At 42.1% G+C, this 19,680-nt stretch overlaps 1 protein-coding gene across 3 annotated transcripts in view; it reads right to left on the minus strand.

Moving 5' to 3' along the window:
* Window positions 1-18,650, minus strand: part of AGL (amylo-alpha-1, 6-glucosidase, 4-alpha-glucanotransferase) — a 61,154-nt gene extending 42,504 nt beyond the window's left edge. For 2 of the 3 annotated variants that reach the window (XM_029062914.1, XM_029062916.1), the window contains exons 1-10: window positions 18,580-18,650; window positions 15,222-15,371; window positions 7,260-7,470; window positions 5,061-5,227; window positions 4,434-4,637; window positions 1,873-2,054; window positions 1,604-1,715; window positions 1,227-1,353; window positions 900-1,002; window positions 715-812 (exon numbers count right to left, since the gene is read on the minus strand). In XM_029062914.1, the coding sequence (XP_028918747.1) occupies window positions 715-812; window positions 900-1,002; window positions 1,227-1,353; window positions 1,604-1,715; window positions 1,873-2,054; window positions 4,434-4,637; window positions 5,061-5,227; window positions 7,260-7,470; window positions 15,222-15,303 (1,286 nt within the window). In that variant the 5' untranslated portion in view covers window positions 15,304-15,371; window positions 18,580-18,650. Of the gene's footprint in view, window positions 1-714; window positions 813-899; window positions 1,003-1,226; window positions 1,354-1,603; window positions 1,716-1,872; window positions 2,055-4,433; window positions 4,638-5,060; window positions 5,228-7,259; window positions 7,471-15,221; window positions 15,372-15,488; window positions 15,638-18,579 lie in introns of those variants that run through there. The other variant, XM_029062915.2, reaches the window with a different exon arrangement.
* Window positions 18,651-19,680: the final 1,030 nt, after the last annotated feature.

Consider the following 19,680-nt stretch of genomic DNA (forward strand, 5'->3'; position numbering starts at 1 on the left):
TCACAGATTGGATTAGAACTCAGGTCCTCTGACTTCTAAGACTGTGCTCTTTCCAATAGGCTATCCTGACTTCTATTTAATTTGAGTATGGTTCATGAGTAATACTTGTGAAAGAGCTCAAGAAGCTGAATAAGTTTTAAGTGATAGGCCTAAGGTCTTAGAGCCATGGCTGCTTTATAGACCTATAATGTGGTATGAAGCTTGAAGATCCTTATCCGGGCCTCACATCCCACCCTATTCCCTTGCTTTCACACTGACAACCACGTTCATGAACTTCTAAGGGCTGAGTTGTGATATTACTGCATCAACAAACAAGAGCTATAGAAAAATCAATAATGCGGGAAACCCTATTACCTGAAATGTGTAGTGACAATTTTTTTCACTTGTCAGAGGTTAATGGTTTCCACTCAAATGACAAATTAAAGTTCTAATCGTACTGGATATTGGGCAGAAACCAAGTAGATATGGCTCTGTTCTGGTTCATTAACATTTGATTAGTAATTCTAACCAACAGACCCCAATATAGTTTTCCATTAACATCCCCAAACGACTTGAGATTGAACATATTCTGAAAAATACAAGCAACTATCATTTAGAACGTATTTCTTACACAAAATTTACTTCTGGTTTCATTTTTAAGCTACATTGTAACGTATGAAAGTTTTTTGAGAAATGAAAGCTGAAAGTTTTGAGAGGAAAGCAAAAATGGAATACCTGGTTACTAAGGGATGTTTTCTAGTAACAGGACCTAGTTTGGGACCCTCGCCAGCAAGTCGTTCATAAGACACATTTCCCAAAAGACAATTAACAGCCTGGAAATATTAAATTGCATGTTATTTCAAAGGAAAAAAAAAGAGTAACAAAATTCAAAGGAAAAAAATGAAAGAAATAAGTAAAACCTGTTCCTGATGATAGTTCACTATGCGAAGCTTCTCTGAATTTAGTTCCTCAATTCTTTTTCGAAACCAGTTACAGCATTCATCTATTGCATTTGGCCCATTGCTAGAAAATAAATAACAATAAAGTCATTATCCAGCAATTTGTGGATGAAAATTCCCATTGGTTTAAAAATTACACGAAAAAGAACAAAACTGTAAAGGGCTCTGTAAACTACAAAAATGTGTTTCCTGTTATCAAAAATGTTACTTTAGCATGACATCTTTACTAGATAGAAACCTTACGCAACAACCTCCAGTGTTTCAGATGAAAAATGCATAGCCACAAACCTATGTGGTATGAAAGTTGATAATGCAATGCTCATATCCACGGTACAGCCAAGACGTTTGAACTCAGGATCCTGAATGATTTTAAGGAGTTGCTTAGGATCAGATTTAGACACTGTTTTCCTGTTTTCTGAAAAGGAAAAAATAAACAAAAAAACAAACTGAGAGCAAATAATCTAAAGACGAACAACAACAAAACCCCACAAATTTAGCAATAAATGCCACAGAAGCCAAGGCTAAGGGTATACTGTTACAGATCCTCCACTTCCTACCAAGCAAAAAACAGTGAAATAATTCTCCTATGATGGAAAGTTTTTCATATATCCACACGGGCAAATGGGTAGATTACATATAACAACGTTTTAATGTACATCCTGTACCTTGGGTAAGAAGCACTCTAAACTGCTGTACCGCTTTATTAACATCCACTTGATAAAATTCCCAGAGTTGAATCTTAGGATAAATATCTTCCCAGACTATCTTACGGATACTCTGTAAAGTACAATACAGTTAAAAGATTAAAAAGGCTGTTTTCAATATTTAAATCTTTCAGAAAAATATTTTGGGAGGACACTGATAAATGACTTAAAAACAATTTCAGTTACAAATGTTGTTCTGTTTAAATTGGTCATTTTTCCAACATACTAACATTCAATTGTTGGTCATTTTCAATCAAAACAGGCAGTCCTTTCTCTTTGTATTTTCCTTCTGCAACATCACAGGTTAAATGCCAAAGTGCCCTGTCCAAAATCCAGGCTGGTTTCAGATGGGGAGAATTCACTAAATTATATGTGCATTCAGGATGCTCTTGGATCCATTTACTGTTAGCAGCTTAAAAAAAAGGAAGGTGGGGGAGAGGAAAGGAAAACATTTCAATGTCTTTTAAGATTAAATACCAAACCATCTTCCTCCACACTCCTTGCATAAGAACTATTTTGTTTCCCAAATATAATTCAAGGGAGTGAAAACCCGCTTTCCTTGGAAGTCTCTCTAGACCGAAGGCTCGTTTTAGGCAGGGAACACGCACACCAACTCAACTGTGCTGTACTCTCCCAAGCACTTATATAATGCTCTGCACATAGTAAGTGCTCAATAAATATCATTCATGATGATAATGAAGAGAAAGTTGTAACCTATTAACCCATCCATTTTTTTGTGTTGGGTTTAAATGTTTCATCCCCTCTGGTATGTAAGCTTGTTGTGGGGTGGGAACGTTTTTACCTACTCTGTTGGTACAGAGCTCTGCACACAGTAGGCAATTGGGAAGCAGTGTTCCCTAGTGAGTAAAGCATGGACCTGGGAGCCAAAGGACCTGGGAACCAGAAGCCCTGAATTCTAATCCTGCCTCAGCCGTTTACCTTCTGTGTGACCTTGGGCAATTCACTTAACCTCTCTGTGCTTCAGTTTCCTCAACTGTAAAATGGGGATTCAATACTTGTCTCCTTACTACCTAGACTGTGAGCCCCATGTGGGACAGGGATTGTATCTAACCTGATAACTTGTATCTACCCCAGTGCTTAGAACAGTGCTTGACACATAGAAAGCACTTAACTATCTCAAAAAATATACTTTACTGAGTGATCACTCCTGATGTCTCCAATCCAAGGGACAGGGTCTGTGTATAAATCCCACCTGGGTATTCTCCCCCAGTGCTTAGTATAGTGGTCTGCCCAAAGTACTTAATAAATACTACTATTACTACTATATTACTACCTTTTATTAAAGGCCTGTTAGTCTCTCAAAGAATTTTTTAAATTGGGATTTTACTTCTCTATTAATATGTAATTTGATAATGGACTGCTGAGGTCACTGAATTCAATGAGTGTATTTAGGTTTGTAGTTCCAAAGAAACACTTTCAAGATACAGGCTTTTCATGACTTGATTTTAGTATGCAATAGTCGGTCACTTGCATACATCTATTCTCTTTAAGCAGTCATCATCTTACAGTAGTTTCTGAATGGAAAGAGATTCCCAGAGGATTGAAGTGTAGTCTCGTTCCCAACATCGAAGCTCCTTGTTGCTTTTCACATGTACGGTTGTGTAAAACAGCCAATAACTATGGACCTACTACCCAATAGTGATGTCAATGGGAAAACATAATCTTATACTCCTCCTTTTCCCCTATTGGTAATCCATTCTAATATCTATCTCCCCAACTAAACTGTATGCTCTCTGTGAGAAGGAATAGTGTCTACCAACCCTATTAATAATTGCAGTATCTGTGCTTATCATATGCCCAACACTATACTAAGCACTGGGGTGGATACAAGCAAATCAGGTTGGGGACAGTCCCTGTCCCACATGGGGCTCACAGTCTTAATCCCCATTTTTCAGATGAGATAACTGGGGCACAAAGCAGTTAAGTGACTTGCCCAAGGTCACTAAGCAGACAAATGGCAGAGCTGGGATCAGGACCCAGATCCTTCTGACTCCCAGCCTCATCCTCTATCCACTAGGCCACACTGCTATTGTCCTGTCTCAAGCACTTAAGTAAAGTGCTCTGGACACAAATGAACATATACCATTGACTGACACCCCATAACAGCCTAATCTAGACAGACCAGTTACTTAAAGTCACTTCCAAAATCCCAACTGTTCGCTACTGGGTTAAATATAACAGTTTTGAAACTCTTTTAGCACTTTTCTTATACTTGACAAACTCTGAACAGTATATATTTTTATGCTTATCTCTAGTGGTAGAGTGTAAGCTCCATGAAATCATTCTTTTATGCTGTACTTCCCAAATGCTTAGCAGAGTGTACTGCACCAAGAAGGTGCTCAATAAATAGTACTGTTACTACTGTAACAAAAATGTCAGAGGAGCATAAGATATTATTATACTTCAGCCAGACTTTTACCAGCATTGGAAGGAAATTATATATCCTGACAGTTGCTGTTGCAGCCGATGTTAAGAGTTCTAAATTTTATAGAGTAAGAGATCTTCTGAGAATAAAACAGTTTTTGTTCCTTTCAAAGTTTATCTTACTGAGCTCAGTAAGGATGCCACATAGTACATCCCTAAGAACTAGATGGATGTCAAGCAGGGAACACATCATAAAGTTCTTTCAAGCATCCTGTTGCCACTATTGGGAAACAGAATATTGGGCTGGACAAACACTGGCTAAAAAGTACATTTTTTCTGTTCAGATTACCCCATTTTCAAATTAGTCAATGTCAACAAATATTACAGCAAATAATGGTGTTCATACCAGTATGATTGTACACTACATCTGTAATACAAAGCATATTCCATTCCTTTCTCATTTTTTCCACTAGCTGTCCAACATCATTCCAAGTATACTTTTTATTAGGCCTTGAAAAGTCAGGATTTAGCTGCAGCTGATCAGCTAGGGAATAACAGGATCTGGACAGTCCAAGTGTCTGCAGTGGGGTAAAATGAATCACGTTGTAACCTGCAAAGTTAGAAAAAAAAATTAAGTAAACAGAAAATATACAAGAAACTATGACATAGCCAAGCTTGAAATACAAGGAATATATACTGAAAGGATAAAAACTGAATACACTTAGAACAAAATGTCTCAGAATGAATTTGACAGCATAAATTCATGCTGTCAATACATTGTTTCAATAATTGTTCTTGCTGTACAAATGGAACTAACTTTAAATGAATATTCAACTTTTTACACTTGAAAGTAAATACTTGAGATTTTTACACTCTTCCACCTACTTAAAATATTCATGAATTAAATTAGATAATATCCAACTGCAGGATGAAATGCAAAGAATCTGGTTCCAAAATTTTCAAAGCTATTTTTTCACATAGGAAAAACACTTCTCCTCTTTGTAATGACTTATGAAGTAAATTTTGGTAATACCTGACTCTTTTGCAACTCTAAGTCTGTCTTCCCATTCATCAAAGGGTCCCAAACATTTGGCTAGAAATGTCTGCAGAGTAACACAATCCAAAGGCAAAACTTGATTATCAGCACCAACATGTAAAATTGGATCCACAACTATGTATCCTCCACCACTTTTCTCATTTCTGGAAGAAAGAACTTGTATTAGTAATAGAAAAATACATGCTTATTGAATGATCTGGGGTTTTTAATGCTTTTAACAAAAATATTTCTTAAAGAGGTAGCATGCCCTAGTGGAAAAAACACATGCCTAGGAGGCAGGAGAGTTGAGCTCTAATCCCAGTTCTGCCACTCATCTGCTGTGTGACCTTGGGCAAGTCATTTAACCTCTCCAACCTGTAAAATAGGGATGGATTAGGAGCCCTGTGTGGAACGAAAATGTAAACTCTTTGTGAGCAGGGAATGTGTCTGTTTATTGTTTTACCGTACAATCCCAAGCACTTAGTACAGTGCTCTGCACACACTAAGCCCTCAATAAATACAAATGAATGAACATAAATGATGTCTACTGGAATTTATATCTGACCCAGCACTTAGTACATCAGTGCTTAATAAATGCCACTCTATTATTAACTGTTTCATTTATAAAACCAACAAGCTTTAAACAAGTTCAGATTTTACAATAAGAAGTTTATCTGAAAATAATTTTGTTTCCATCATTTCCTTAACCACATGCACAATTCCAGTCTACAGCTACTTTTACCTATACATTTTGGTTTATGCAAGCTACTATTTTGAACAGAGAGGCAGCATGGCCAAGTGGAAAATAATAATAATACTAATAATAGTAATAATAATAATAATGTTGGTATTTGTTAAGCACTTACTATGTGCAGAGCACTGTTCTAAGCGCTGGGGTAGACATAGGGGAATCAGGTTGTCCCATGTGGGGCTCACAGTCTTAATCCCCATTTTACAGATGAGGTAACTGAGGCACAGAGAAGTGAAGTGACTTGCCCACAGTCACACAGCTGACAAGTGGAAGAGCTGGAATTTAAACCCATGACCTCTGACTCCAAAGCCCGGGCTCTTGCCACTGAGCCACACTAGTATTTAAGCGCTTACTATGTGCAGCACTTCTATTTGCTGGGGTAGATACAAAGTCATTGGGTTGTCCCACATGGGGCTCACAGTCTTAATCCCCATTTTACAGATGAGGTAACTGAGGCACAGAGAAGTGAAGTTACTTGCCCAAGGTCACATAGAAGACAAATGGCAGAGCTGGAATTAGAACCCATGACCTCTGACTTCCAAACCCGTGCTCTTGCGACTAGGCCAAGCTGCATCTAAAGAGAAAGAGCCCGGGCCTGGGAGTCAGAGGACTTGGGTTCTAATTCCAGCTCTGCCACGTGCAGAATGGCTTAATGAAAAGACCACGGGCTTGGGAGTCAGAGGGCATGGGTTCTAATCCTGACTTCGCCACCTGTCTGCTGTGTGACCGTGGGCAAGTTACTTAACTTCTCTGTGCCTCAGTTACCTCATCTGTAAACTGGGGATTTAAAAGGTAAGCCCCACGTGGGACAACGTGACTACCCTGTCTCTACTCCAGAGCTTAGAACAGTGTTTGGCACATAGTAAGCGCTTAACAAATACCATAATTATTATTATTATTGTGAACTTGGGTAAGTCACAACTTCTCTTTGCTTCAGTTACCTCATCTGTAAAATGGTGATTAAGAATGTGAGCTCCATGTGGAATATAGACCACGTCCAACCTGACTAGCACAGTGCCTGACACACAGTAAGTGCTGAACAAATACATTTCCACTTCAAATTCATGAATTAACGTAGGAAAAGAGAAATGTATCTTTGAATGTTCAAAGACACTGCATCAACAAAAGTACTGATGCACACTCAAAACCTAAAAGATTTACTTACAAAGCAGTAGACCTTTAATCTGTTTCTATAGGGAAATCAAAGGATTATTGTGTTATTAAAAACATGATTAACGTTTTTACTTGCAAAGTTCTTTGTACCAGTTTATCAAATTTAATTTTTTTGCTCTTTAAACATTTGGCTATGCAACAACAGATAAATGGTGAAGAAGCATGATGAAGCACAAAATATATTGTCCTTGCTAAATTTTTTTGTGATTTTAGATGCCATTTCAACTTCCAGAATTGTAAATTCATAATTCCATACACACATTTTAACTTACTCTTGATTGAAATAATACTGGAATGATCCAGCTTGTTGAAGATTAAGTTTACAGTATTTGTCAGAGTCATCTTCTTTTTCAGTTGGGTTCTCCCAGGCCAGTAATCGGAATTTTTGGCGATTGAATGGTTCTCCAGGGGATGGATAATTCGTGTACACAGATATTTCCTTTCCTTGTAAGGTTGGCCCCAGCCTGAACTGAAGTTCAAAACCTAAGCAGAGAGCATAGGTGAATATATTCACTTTGTGTTTTGCTGCAATATAGTAAAGATCAATTTAGGCTCAATTAGATTAGCATAAAACCATGCTATCTCACTGCTTACCTACCCTTGCCCATATTCTCCCTCTCCACCTTCATATATGACAGACCACCACTCTTCCCCCTTTCAAAGCCTTAATAAAATCACATCTCCTCCAAGAGGCCTTCCCTGACTAAGTCCTCATTTCCCTACTTCCTCGCCCTCTGAATCACCTACACACTTGGATCTGCACCCTTGAACCACTTGATAATCACCCCATCCTCAGTCTGACAGTCTGTTTTTTAAAAAATGGCATTTGTTAGGCACTTACTATGTGCCAGGGACTGTACTAAGCGCTGAGGTAGATACCAAGCTAATCAAGTTGGACACAGTCCATGTCCCACTTAGGGCTCCCAGTCTTAATGCCATTTTACAGATGAGGTAACAGGCACAGAGAAGTTAAATGACTTGTGCAAGGTCAAACAGCAGACAAGTAATAATAATTATTGCATTTGTTAAGCGCTTACTATGTGCCAAGCACTGTTCTAAGCACTGAGGTAAATACAAGGTAATTAGGTTGTCCCACGTTGGGCTCAGTCTCAATCCCCATTTTACAGATGAGGTAACTGAGGCACAGACAAGTGAAGTGGCTTGCCCACGGTCACGCAGCAGACAAGTGGCGGAATGAAGATTAGAACCCACTACCTCTGACTCCCAAGCCCCTGCTCTTTCCACTAAGCCATGCTGCTGGGATTACAACCCAGGTCCGCTGACTCCCTCGCCTGTGCTCTTTCCACTAGGCTACACTGTTTCTTATGTATGTTCTCTCCCAAGTGCTTAATACAGCGCTTTGCACACAGTAAGTGCTCAATAAATTCCACTGATTGATTAATTCTACCTTGTTACAAAAATAAACAATTTTCAGATTCTTTTATGAAAACAGCAAAGTTTGAGTGACGAGTGATTTTAGGAACACTCAGTCAGCTCCTACATACCTCAGTGATCTTCTACTATAGCCTGGTCCACACTCTTCGCTCCACTAAAACCAGCTTACTCAGTGTGCCCCAATCTCATCTCTCTCACCGCCGACCCCTTACCCGTCTTCTCCCTCTAACCTGGAACTCCCTCTCTCTCCAAATATGACAGATCACCACTCTCTCCACCTCCAAAGCCTTATTAAGCTCACGTCTCCAAGGAGACTTCCCCTATTAAACCCCCTTTTCCCCAGCTCCCTCTGTGTCATCTATACACTTGCATCTGTTATCTTTTGGTCATAAGTGCTCTTTGCCCCACAGTACTTAGGTGCATTTCTACAAATTATATATTATTTATTTATATTAATGTCTGTCTCCCCCTCTAGACTGTAAGCTCTTTGGGGGCAGGAGCGTGCCTCCCGAATGTGGTGTACTGAAACTCTCCCAAGCATTTAGTACAGTGCTCTGCATACCGTAACTGCTCAATAAATGCAACTGATGATGATAGCTTCTAGACTGTAAGCCCAGTGTGGGCAGGGATTGTCTCTATTGCTGAATTGTACTTTCCAAGCCCTTACAGTGCTCTGAACACAATAAGTGCTCAATAAATACAATTGAATGAATGAATAAGATTATTCATCTGTCTGTAGACAGGGGGCTGGATCCAATAATTATTATCATTAACGTCCATGGATCAATTTTATTTATGGAGCACTTACTACATTCAGAGCACTGTACTAAGCGCCTGGGAAAGTACAATATAATGGAGTTGGTAGACACGATTCCTGCCTACAACTCTTATTGAGCACCTACTAGAATCTTGGGAGGCTACAAGTCAAAGTCATGAGTCCCTGCCCTCTAAGAGCAAGCAATCTCATAGGCAAATCAAACCTAAAATAGCTACAACAGTGAAATAAATCTATGGGAAATGTGAAGATGGTCTATGGAATTACATGACCAAAGAGGTGGAACCTAACAGTCTCAAAATTCCTTACAGGCCTAGGATTCAATAATGGAGATGGGATCCTTTCTTTCATATGCCGATAGGGATTACCTACGGAAGCAGAGTACTAATTTGGGTGGCTACACAAAAAACAAGAGAGCGAGATCTAGAAAGTAGAGATCTCATTACTAGAGATCTCTTTAAAAGCATCTTAAGGTTCTTAGCCTCCATTCTGAACCTCCCTGGGATTGAGAGAAACAAGGATAGTCCTGAAAAATGGAGGAAAGGTAATCAACTTAATTTTGGCCCTGCTTAATACAGTTTATTAAGGAACTGAAAGGGCTGACTTGAGTTTTTCTTTAGTGATTACGATTAAATCCAAATCGCCCAGCATCTTGAAATTAGAAACTTAACAGAAAACCCCACTCGCACTCAAATGAATTTTCCTCCTTGCAGCTAATGAATAAAAGTGACATAAAAATGACTGGAGAAATTTAATTTGGATTAATAAAGTGGTGAAGAAAATTTGTGCTAGTCTAAAGTGAGCAGGGAATGATGGGGGGAAAAAATCGAAACTTAGTTCGGCACCTGGAGCCTCTCAGTCTCCTATCACCACCACCACCACCGCCAAGGCTACGCAGGCTGAGCCATTGGGAATCCTACCGTATGCTCCCAAGAGCAGGGACGAGCTCCCACTGGCATGTTCCAGGGGAAGCAGACTTCCGTGGAGCAAAGCTGCCACCCACAGAAATATCCTAGACTTTGCTGGGGGCACCACTGCCCCCAGCATACTGGCGATGATGGCAGTTTTCAGAAAATGCTTGGCAAACAGCCATTCCAACTGTTAAGGAAGAGACGGAGTATAAGAGGAGGCTTTACAATATCTCCCTCCACTCCTTTCCTTCGTGGCTGATGCTTTTGTACAGCTGTCATCATGTTGACTGGTCTCCTCTCAACACGAAGTTGAAAGTCCATCCCTATATGGGTCAGACTGGGCCCACCAGAGATCTTCCAGGGCTGGCTGCAAACCCTAAAATTAATGGTCATCCTATCTCGAGTGAATCATCTGGTCACAATTTGCTAGATTCACTTTCTAAGCAGCCATTCTTTAGTCTACTACTATGCCTACTGTCTTTCAAAACTGAAAAAAACCTATTCTGCACTTTATGAAACTGCAATCAAGAAGGCCAAAATACTGAATATAGAGCAAAGAAAGCAACTTGGAATAGGACAATGATTTGAATAAAGTTTCTTGAAATAAAACAAATCTTCAACTGTTTTTACCTTTAACCTAAGTTATATAGAAAATTACCTACCAATTTCTCCAGTAGGAAGAAAAAACCAATCTATCTAAACCCATAGAGCCTATTCTCTTCCCTCACTCTCTTGTCACGTCCTTCCCATTAACTTACAGAGACTTACCCACTTGTTCAAAGAGATATTTAGCCCTTAAGAGAGAAATGACATTTTGTATAATTCACCATTTCACTTATTTTGATCATGAAACTTCTATCACGTTTTAAAAAATGATTAAATCTATCACTGAGAAATGGAACTATTTTGAACAAATAACAGAGTTCAGCTGCTGAGTATATTTAAATAACCTATGCCTGTGAAAAGTTCACACAAAACCAGCTTTAGCTTCATCCAATGAATTCAAAGAACAAGTACAAAGGTTAGCAGCCTTCCAAATACATAGTGTATTATGTAAAACCAATGTGTTCTGTCGCATATAATTTGTACACAAAATTAAATACTGACATATTATTTAGTCTGCCCTTATCTTGACAGTTAATAACTTGGTCTGCTAAAATTAGCTTAGGTCATAGCATACATGCCACTGATATCTTATTCCCTATAGGTAGACACTAGGAATAGTTTTCTCAAATTAGCTGTTCTCTCTTAGGCAACAAAAAAAATAAGCATAAAAGGCCTTCCATTTTTTTTTGGTCAGGGGGAGCTGGTGAGATTTAAATCTTAATATCTCTAAAAACAATATTTATTTTACTAAAGCTCCAAAATGGTATATCTTTAACAAAGCAGTTCACAAATGAGTTCAGTAAATATTCAAGTTTGTACCATATGGCAAAAGGGTCGAAAACACAATCTAAGAAGATTGTTCTTGTCTGTCCGTCTGACCCGATTAGACTGTAAGCCCGTCAAAGGGCAGGGACTGTCTCTATCTGTTACCGATTTGTACATTCCAAGTGCTTAGTACAGTGCTCTGCACGTAGTAAGCGCTCAATAAATACTATTGAATGAATGAATGAAGCAAGAATATTCTGGAATAGATTCTTTCAATCTATTAGTTCTTCCATAATGCCTTTTTTAATTATAAGTTTTTGGATAGAATGCTATTAGGGAATGTTCTTCTGACTAGGTATGTATATTGGGTAGGATGCAAAGTGGCACAAGATGAGATGGTTGTCCACAAGCATGGAGACATATGTGAGTTTTCTTTAATGCAGGGGTCTTCAAGTACCTCATCTCCACTTTATAGGGGAAATGAGTCTCTCATAAAACAATTGTAAAACAATTTTCTAAACTGCCCCATAGCACTTATGTACATATCGATAATTTATTCATATCAATGTCTGTTTCCCCCTTTAGACTGTAAGTTTATTGTGGGCAGGGAACATGTCTACCAACTCTGTAATACTGAACTCTCCCAGGTACTTACTACAGTGCTCTGCATGCATTAAGCACTCAATAAATATGGATTGATTAAAAAACTATTCATTAACTAATTCTATTTTTTGACCTTATCTTTAACTGTCATAACTCCCTCTGAAGTAGCTTGGCCTAGTGAAAAGAGCACAGGCCTGGGAGTCAGAGAACCTGGGTTCTAATCCCTGCTCTGCCACTGTCTCCTGTGTAACTGTGGACAGGTCACTTACTTTGTGCCTCAGTTCCCTCAACTGCAAAATGGGTTGTGAGTACTTGTTCTCCCTATTTAAAATGTGAGCTCCATGTGGGACCTGATTATCTGGTACTTACCTCAGCATTTAGAACAATGCTTGGCACATAGTATACTGCAATTATACAAGTGCTGCCAGCCAGAAAAACAGACCTAGACCCTATCCACTACAAATTTACAATTTGAAATAGGCAATATCAGCAAAGAAATGTAAAAGGGCAAACAGAATACAAACATTATAATATGATGTACATGACAGCATAGCAAAAGACAGTCTCAGTGTGTGCACAGTGTGTTCAGGACTGGATTCTACGTTAGCCTTTTCATCAACCATGCACCCATTTATCAATTTTACTGTTTAGTAATGCCTGCCTCTTTTGAGCCCAAGGGATAACAAGAGTTTAGTGCTTATGGGCCTAAAGGTTGTGAGTCAGTGGAAGTAAAAATTATTCTCTCTTTATTCCCTGGCTTTGTGAGGGGAAGTAGAACTTAAAAGCCTGTTAGCAACAAGCTTAACTGAGTTACATGGGGAGAGGAGTGCAGGCATAAAAAACTGTTCCAATTGCAAGCTTCATCTCTCACCCCAAAGGCTTTTTTGATTTTGGTTTGAGCTTTGGGGTGGCAGGTCAGGACCAGGTGGTCCAGTTTAGGGGAGGAGACAAGGTTTTAAGCCATGGTCTAGAGTGGCTCCAGGGGAATTAGGCCTAGGTCAACCATGTCTGATAGACTTGCTGGACTACTAGCATGGCTCAGGGTTGAGAGCTGCTTTAAAACAATCCCAGGGTGGAGCCAACTGAAGACCAGGCGGGTGTAGTCACATTGTAGAATTAAGCCCTTAGGAATCTCCTTCAAATTGCCCAATTTCCTGGAGAGTTCTGTATACTAAGGATAACCCAGGCCAATTTCCCCTGGCCCTTCTGAATTTCAACCTGCAACTGGTGCTGAACCCCAGAGCAAGCTTTGAAAAGAGAGGGGCAAGTGTTCAATCTTCAATCGTATTTATTGAGCGCTTACTGTGTGCAGAGTACTGTACTTAGTGCTTGGAAAAGTACAATACAGCAATAGAGACAATCCCTGCCCACAATGAGCTCACAGTCTTAGAGGGGATAATTATAATGCTATTTTTTAAGTGCTTACTATGTGGCAAGCACTGTTCTAAGAGCTAAGGTAGATACAAGATAAAGGTTGATAAGGTAGAGCCCAAGTGAGGCTCACAGTCTTAATCCCTATTTTACAGATGAGGTAACTGAGGCACAGAGAAGTGGCTGCCCAAGGTCACACAGCCAGACAAGTGGCGGAGCCAGGATTAGAACCCATGTCCTCACTGTGGGGGGTTTTAATTGAACAGTCTTGTTCCATGTCGATTCACCTTATCCCTCCCTCCTCTCTTCAAAAGTATTCTTAAAATTGCACAAACTTCACCGAAGCTCTAGACTGTAAACTCGCTGTGGGCAGGGAACGTGTCTACCAACTCTGTTATGTTGTACTCACCCAAGAGTTTAATACAGGGCTCTGCACACAGTAAATACTCAATAAATTTCTTTTACGGTATTTGTTAAGTGCTCACTATGTGCCAGGCACTGTTCCAAGAGTTGGGGTAGATATAAATTAAATCAGGTTGGATGCAGTTCAAGTCCCACAAGGGGCTCGCAGTCTTAATCTCCATTTTACAGAGGAGGTATCTAGGAGAAGGAGCAATGACATAGTGGATAGAGCACGGGCCTGGGAGTCAAAAGAAGTTCATGGGTTCAAATCCCGGCTCCCCCACTTGTCTGCCGTGTGACATTGGGCAGGTCACTTCACTTGTCTGAGACTCAGTAACCTCACCTGTAAAACGGAGATCGAGACTGTGAGCCCCACATGGGACAAGAACTGTGTCCAACCCGATTTGTTTGCATCTACCCCAGTGCTTAGAACAGTGATTGGCACCTAATAAACGCATAACAAGTACCATTACTATACAAAAAGGGTTTATGGGGTATTTACCATGTGACCTCATCAAATACCCATTCCAGGCACAGAAAATAGCTTCTGTCCAATTTAAAATAGTTATGCATGTAAAAAAGTATTAAACATGCACAAGACTATGATATTCCAAAAACAAAATTATATTCCAGGGAACAGCAGGTGAGCCTGAAGATTTTCTTTGAAAATTGAGAACTTAATGCCCTGTACTGTAACTAGTGCCATCTTCCAGCCAAAGGACAACCTTCCCACTTACAGAAAAAACTTAACACCCTTCCCCCATAGTCTCACATGAATTCAAGTAGACTGAAAGCTTGTTGTAGGTTGGGGATGTCTATACCAACTCTGTTGCATTGTGCTCTGCACATGGTAAGCGTCACTGATGATGAGGATGATGTAGTAATAGTATTTATTAAGTGCTTACTGGGCACAGAGCACTGTATTAACTGCTAGGAGAGAATACTTAGGTGAGAATTGGACACTGTCCCTGTCACAGAGGCGAACACAATCTGCTTTTAAGAAGCAAATTGGAGCAATACAAGAAGTCCATCTTTACTAAGAAATCAAATAGGCCTCGTCAGTTGAGTTAGAAAAAGTCTTACGCTATATTTAACTTTGACCTTAAGAAAAACATCAATGACAATGACAGCTTTTGGAAGACTTCAGAGCCCTAAAAAACTTATTGGATGTGGTAACACTTCAAAATGAACTCTTTCCATAGATAAATGGGGAAAAGACATAATGGGAGAAACACACAAGAAAAAATTCACTCATACCCAAAGGCAATTTTTTCTTTCTTTCTTTTCCCTGACAATCAGGTTAGCTACAATATAACTGCAACTATTCATTTGACGCACACAGTTTATGGACATAGCCCAGAGATAAAAAAAAAAAAAACCAAACACAAATATTTCTTTGAACTGACCTTGGTCAAGTCTGAAGAGGGTCTTTTCTAACTTCTCCATGTCGTTTAAAAGCAAAATTCGAATCTGCTTACTGTGCCCCATTTTTGCTTCCGAAGGCTTTGAAGTCTTTCAGGGGGAAGAAACGAACTTCAAAAAGGTGGGTGTAACCCCTACAAAATTGGAAAGAGAGGTAAGGCAGAAAGGTAAGCCGGAGAAAACACTTGGGGGGGTGGGAGGGAGGGAGGTAAAGGAAAGGGAACTCTCCTGCGCCGCTGAGTCACACTTACATTTTCTCCAAATATATAAACCCTAGCAAAGAAACAGAGGGGAAGGAATGACTCCCCAAAAGTGGGATTTGGAAGCAACACCTGCAATCCTTGGGATTGATTCTGCCCCACCTTGTCCAAAACAAAAAAGCTAAAGAAAACCAACAGCCTGGAGACTGTTCAACCCAAGCTTCGGGCTTTACCCAGAGAAAGCAACCTGTTCAACCAAAGCCCCCGAGGTGGAAAAACAAACCGGTCGCTTCGAGTGACACTTCTTCTGGGAGATGCCAAGTGGGAGCTCACCCCACTCCCAAATTCGGGTGAGAGGCCACCGAAGGGGGAGGGAAGGGGCCCAGTTGCTGCCCCTTGCATGCCTTCCACACATATATATAGAATTAAGTAGATATACTATAACCACCCAGAGGTCAGGGAGAGCCATTTCCAACAGGTCCGGCTAGAAGTCACTGCAAAAGCAGCATGGTGTAGTGGATAGAGCATGGGCCAGGGAGAGAAGAAGCATGGCACAGTGGAGAGAGCACCAGTCTGGGAGTCAGAAGGTCATGGGTTCTAATCCTACCTCAGCCACTTGTCTGCTGTGTGATCTTGGGCAAGCCACTTAGCTTCTCTGGGCTTCAGTTCCCTCATCTAATAATAATTATGGTATTTGTTAAGCACTTACTATGTGCAAAGCACTGTTCTAAGCGCTGGGGTGCATACGAGGTAATCAGGTTGTCCCCCATGGGGCTCACAGTCTTAATCCCCATTTGTTTCATTCAACAGTATTTATTGAGTGCTTACTGTGTGCAGAGCACTGTACTAAGCACTTGGAATGTACAATTCGGCAACAGAGACAATCTCTGCCCAATGACGGGCTCACACAGATGAGGGAACTGAGGCACAGAGAAGTTAAGTGACTTGCCCAAAGTCATGCAGCTGGAAAGTGGCAGAGGCAGGATTAGAACCCATGACCTCTGACTCCCAAGCCCAGGCTTTTTCCACTAAGCCATGCTGAATCTCCAATAAAATGGGGGATTGAGACTGTGAGCCCCACAGGGGACAGACAGGGACTGTGTCCAACTCGATTTGCTTGTATCCACCCCAGTGCTTAGTACAGTGCCTGGCACATGGTAAGCGCTTAGCAAAAACCATCATTATTCATTATTATTATTCCCAGCACTTACATCAAGCGAGCAATAGGTGCAGCCCCCAGGACATGGCTGGGTCGGCCGAGAGGAGGCTAAAGAAGCAGTTTGACAGTGGCAAGAGCATGGGCTTGGGAGTCAGAGGGTGTGGGTTCTAATCTCAACTCTGCCATTTGTCTCCTGTATTACCTTGGGCTAACCCCTTCATTTCTCTGTGCCTCAGTGACCTCATCTGTCAAATGGGGATGAAAACTGTGAGCCCCACGTGGGGCAAGCTGATGACCTTGTATCGACCCCAGTGCTTAGAACAGTGCTTCATACACAGTAAGCTCCTAACAAATACCATCATTATCAGAGAAGCAGCGTGGCTTAGTGGCAAGAGCCCGGGCTTGGGAGTTAGAGGACTTGGGTTCTAATCAGGCTCTGCCACTTGTCAGCTGTGTGACCTCAGGCAAGCCACTTTACTTCTCTGTGCCTCAGTTCCCTCATATGTAAAGTGGGATGAAGACTGTGAACCCCACATGCGGCAACCTGATGGCCTTGTATCTACCCCAGCGCTGAGAAGAGTGCTTGGCACAGAGTAATCGCTTAACAAATACCATCATTATCAGAGAAGCAGGTTATGAGGCGGCCTGATGACCTTGTAACTACCCTAGGGCTGAGAACAGTGCTTGGCACAGAGTAAGTGCTTAACAAATATCATCATTATTATCAGAGAAGCAGGTTATGAGGCGGCCTGATGACCTTGTAACTACAGAGAAGCAGCATGGTTCAGTGGAAAGAGCATGGGCTGGGGACTCGGAGGTCATGGGTTCAAATCCCAGCTCCGCTGCTCGTCAGCCGTGTGACTTTGGGCAAGTCACTTCACTTCTCTATGCCTCAGTTCCCTCAACTATAAAATGGGGATGAAGACTGTGAGCCCCACGTGAGACAACCTGATGACCTTGTATCCCCACCCAGGGCTTAGAGCACTGCTTTGCACATAGTAAGCGCTTAACAAATGCCATTAATAATAATATAATAATAATAATATTATTTTATAGTAATAATATTATAAAGAACAGTGCTGAGAACAGTGCTTGGCACAGAGTAGGCGCTTAACAGATAGCATGGTCCTTATTATGATTGAGGCTGGGGCAGGGGCACAGAGAGGCTTCCCCTTCTGCCGCCTCCTGAGGGAGGGGAAACTATCAGGTGAAGGATGGGCAGGAGGTGGGGGTCGGGCCCACTGTGCCCGATGACTCCCCAACCCGGGGACGGGAGGAGGAGGAGGAGGAGGAGGAGCAGGACGAGGAAGAGCAGGACGAGGAAGAGCAGGACGAGGAAGAGCAGGACGAGGAGGAGCAGGACGAGGAGGAGCAGGACGAGGAGGAGCAGGACGAGGAGAGAGCGGGAAGAGGAGGAGGAGGAGCAAGAGGAGGAGGACAAGCAGGAGGAAGAGCAAGAGGAGGAGAAAGAGGAGCGAGAGAAGGAGGAGATGAAAGAGGAGGAAGGGAAGCGATGAAAGAAGAGGAGGAAGGGAAGCGATGAAAGAAGAGGAGGAAGAGCAGAAGGAGGGGGAAGAGCAAGTGCAGCAGGAGGAGGATGAGGAAGAAAAGCAGGAAGAGGGGGAGGAGGAAGAGTAGCAGGAGGAGGGGGAGGAGGAAGAGTAGCAGGAGGAGGGGGAGGAGGAAGAGTAGCCAGGAGGAGGGGGAGGAGGAAGAGTAGCAGGAGGAGGGGAAGGAGGAAGAGTAGCAGGAGGAGGGGGGAAGAGGAAGAGCAGCTGGAAGAAGAGGAGGGAGAAGAGCAGAAGGGGGAGGAGGAGGAGGAGCAGCAGCAGGAGGAAGAGCAGGAGGGAGACAAGGGGGGGAGGAGGAAGAGCAGCAGGAAGAAGAGGAGGGGGGAGGAGGAAGAAGAAAGAGGAGGGGGGAGGAAGAGGAGGAAGAGCAGAAGGAGGAGGAGGAGGAAGGCCCGAGAGCCGAAGCGCTTACCGAGCGGACCGTAGGTTTTGTTGCCCCGCCTGCCCGCCCCACCGACCGCTTCTCTCCACCGAAGCTTGACGGGCAGGGGGGAGGGGGCGGGGAGGGGCGGGGAGGGGCGGGGCCCGGGCCGCTTTCTCGCGAGAACAGGAGCCCCGGGGGGAGGGGGAAAGGAGGGGGTTGCAGTGGCGCTGAGGGCAGTTGAGCTCAGTCAGTGGCGCCCGCTCGTTTCCCACTCGCAGCCACCCCGCCTCAGCGGAGAGAGGCCGGGACACGGACTCACAGCCCGCTCCGGCCTGCCTGCCCGCCTGCCTGCCTGCATTCAATCTTTCATTCGGCCCTTCCTTCCTTCCTTCCTTCCTTCCTTCCTTCCTTCCTTCCTTCCCCCCATCATTCATTCGTCCCTTCCTTCATTCAATCACTCATTCATTCGACCCTTCCTTCCTTCAGTCATTCATTCGCCCCATCATTCATTCGTCCCTTCCTTCCTTCATTCAATCACTCATTCGTCCCGTCAATCATTCATTCATTCGTTCATTCATTGATTCAATCATTCATTCGTCCCTTCCTTCATTCAATCACTCATTCGTCCCGTCAATCATTCATTCATTCGTTCATTCATTGATTCAATCATTCATTCGTTCCATCAATCATTCATTCGTTCCTTCCTTCCTTCCATCAATCGTTCATTGACTCGTTCCTTCAATCATTCATGCATCCATCAATCATTCATTCATTCGTTCCTTTAGTCAATCAATTAATCGTGTTTCCTGGATCCTCTTTACTGCACGCAGTAAGCGCTCGATAAATACAGTCGAACGAATGAATGTACTGACCGCTTTACTGCATCCAGAGAGTTCATTCAGTCCACTCAAGGTCAAATTGTCCATTCCAAGCGCTTAGTACAGTGCTCTGCACCTAGTAAGCACTCAATAAATACGATTGATGGAATGAACTCAATCGTATTGATTAAACGCTTACCCTGTGCGGAGCATTGGCCTAAGCACTTGGATTGGACAATTCAGCAACAGAGAGAGACCCTCCCTACCCAACGACAGGCTCACAGTCTAAAGTAATGATGGGGTTTCTTAAGCGCTAACTATGTGCAAAGCA

The sequence above is a fragment of the Ornithorhynchus anatinus genome, chromosome 4 (assembly GCF_004115215.2).
Source record: "Ornithorhynchus anatinus isolate Pmale09 chromosome 4, mOrnAna1.pri.v4, whole genome shotgun sequence".
Classification (NCBI taxonomy): domain Eukaryota; kingdom Metazoa; phylum Chordata; class Mammalia; order Monotremata; family Ornithorhynchidae; genus Ornithorhynchus; species Ornithorhynchus anatinus.